We start from the raw sequence: 1,904 nt of genomic DNA, 5'->3' as shown, positions 1-1,904 counted from the left end.
TCTGCTACACAACGCTGAGTAATAAAATGCTATACGATCGCCTACCCAATGCCAGACGAACGCCTACCAAATGCTACACGATCGTTTAGATCTGCTAAACACTGAGTAACAAAATGTTATACGATCTCTACCAAATGCTACACGATCGCCTACCAAATGCTACACAACGTTGAGTAACAAAATATTATACGATCGCCTATCAAATGCTACATGATCGCTTAGATCTGCTACACAATGCTAAGTAACAAAATGCTATACAATCGCCTACCCAATGCTACACGATCGCCTACCAAATGCTACACAATCGCTTAGCTACTGCATAACGTTGAGTAACAAAATTTTGTACGATTGCCTACCAAATGCTACACGATCGCTTAGATCTGCTACACAACGCTGAGTAACAAAATGCTATATGATCGTCTACCAAATGCTACATGATCGCTTAGCTCTGTTACACGATCGTTGATTAACAAAATGTTATATGATCGCCCACCTAATGCTAGACAATCATCTACTAAATGTTACACGATCGTGTACTAAATGCTATATGATCGCTGAGCTCGGCTAAACATTGCTTAGCTATGCTACACGATCACTAAGTAACAAAATACTATACGAAGTTGCAACTATATCAATCACATTTATGAATTAGTCACATTTATACTATACGATCGCCTTTTTTCCCTCCAACCAAACAACCCCTAAAATAAATTGAAAGTTGCAACTATATCAATCACATTTATGAAGGATTCATGTTGATTCAATCTAACTATCATTGATCTTGTAAAATAATAATGTAATTTCCAAAATCATAACAATCACTATATATTGTCAAAATAATTTCCAAACTATTATCAAACAGAAGTCTATTGTCAATAAATAAGTCTATCTATTGTCAATCAAAGTTATGATATTTTGAGATCAAAGCTTGGAGCGCCGTCATTCCACCTTGGAGACTGCCTTATAGCTTTGCTTGGAGATACCTTGGTAGACACATTTGGAGAGACCTTTTTTTTGTCTTTTTTTTGTTTCTTTGCATTCTCCAAAATTTTATTGGTTGGTTTTGCTTGTCTTTTTGGTCTCTTGTTGTCCTCTATATTTTCGTTGACAACCTTTGGTCGATATTTATTTGGACTATTTTTAAGAGTCTTTTCAATCACCTGAAATCATGGAATCAAATATAATATGACATCAATGTGCTATCAGTATCAAGTTGTAATTATATAAATTCTCTCTTGATCTTCGGAACTTCGAATGACACAAACTTTGAAAAGTCTCATTTTAATAGAGATGTAACTTAGTCAAAAGTAGATAAAGCTTCCTATTATTTATACTATCATTGATAACAAACTATCAATGATAGCGTGTTAGCACTGATAGTTGGTTATCAATGATTTCAGATATCACTGATAGCATGCTGATGTTATAATTGAGATCGTCAATCAACTAATACTTACCTTCTTTTTCGCCATATCTTCTTTATATTTTTCTTCTTGATCTTCCTCTTCATCTTCAGGATCATCATACAATTGTACTTGTTGGTCATTCTCTTGATCATCTTGAGCCTCCTCGTCCTTAGCAGTGTCAATTTCAGCATGCATGCATATATCATTTTTGTTATTGTACTTCTTTACAGAAAAAGAAAATCACAAGTTTTACCTCTAGAACTTCCAAACTTGCATCTAAAAGCTCCATACTAGATGATGACACTTTGTTCTTCTCAAGAGATTCTTGAGATTGCTTTTCACCACCTTCAGTTTATCACTGATAGCTTCTTTTATGTGGCCCAATATATCAAGAATCTCCTTGTACTTTTCATTGATGTCCTTCTTAATATCTTCTTGTCCTCTTTTTAATTCTTCAATTGCCTCTTGTAATGATGCAATTCTTCTCCCGATCGACAT

At 34.6% G+C, this 1,904-nt stretch overlaps 1 protein-coding gene across 1 annotated transcript; it reads right to left on the bottom strand.

Annotated features, from left to right (window-relative positions):
• Positions 1–905: 905 nt before the first annotated feature.
• LOC120067637 (nucleophosmin-like) lies at positions 906–1,904 on the bottom strand. The gene is made up of 3 exons (XM_039019179.1): positions 1,749–1,904; positions 1,458–1,628; positions 906–1,160 (listed from the first exon to the last, which is right to left on the bottom strand). Exons 1-3 carry the CDS (start codon positions 1,902–1,904, stop codon positions 906–908), a joined length of 582 nt encoding a protein of 193 aa, XP_038875107.1.

Source organism: Benincasa hispida, chromosome 12 (genome assembly GCF_009727055.1).
Source record: "Benincasa hispida cultivar B227 chromosome 12, ASM972705v1, whole genome shotgun sequence".
Lineage (NCBI taxonomy): Eukaryota > Viridiplantae > Streptophyta > Magnoliopsida > Cucurbitales > Cucurbitaceae > Benincasa > Benincasa hispida.
The sequence above is the reverse complement of the archived record's forward strand: the minus strand, read 5'-3'. Positions and strand labels throughout refer to the sequence as shown.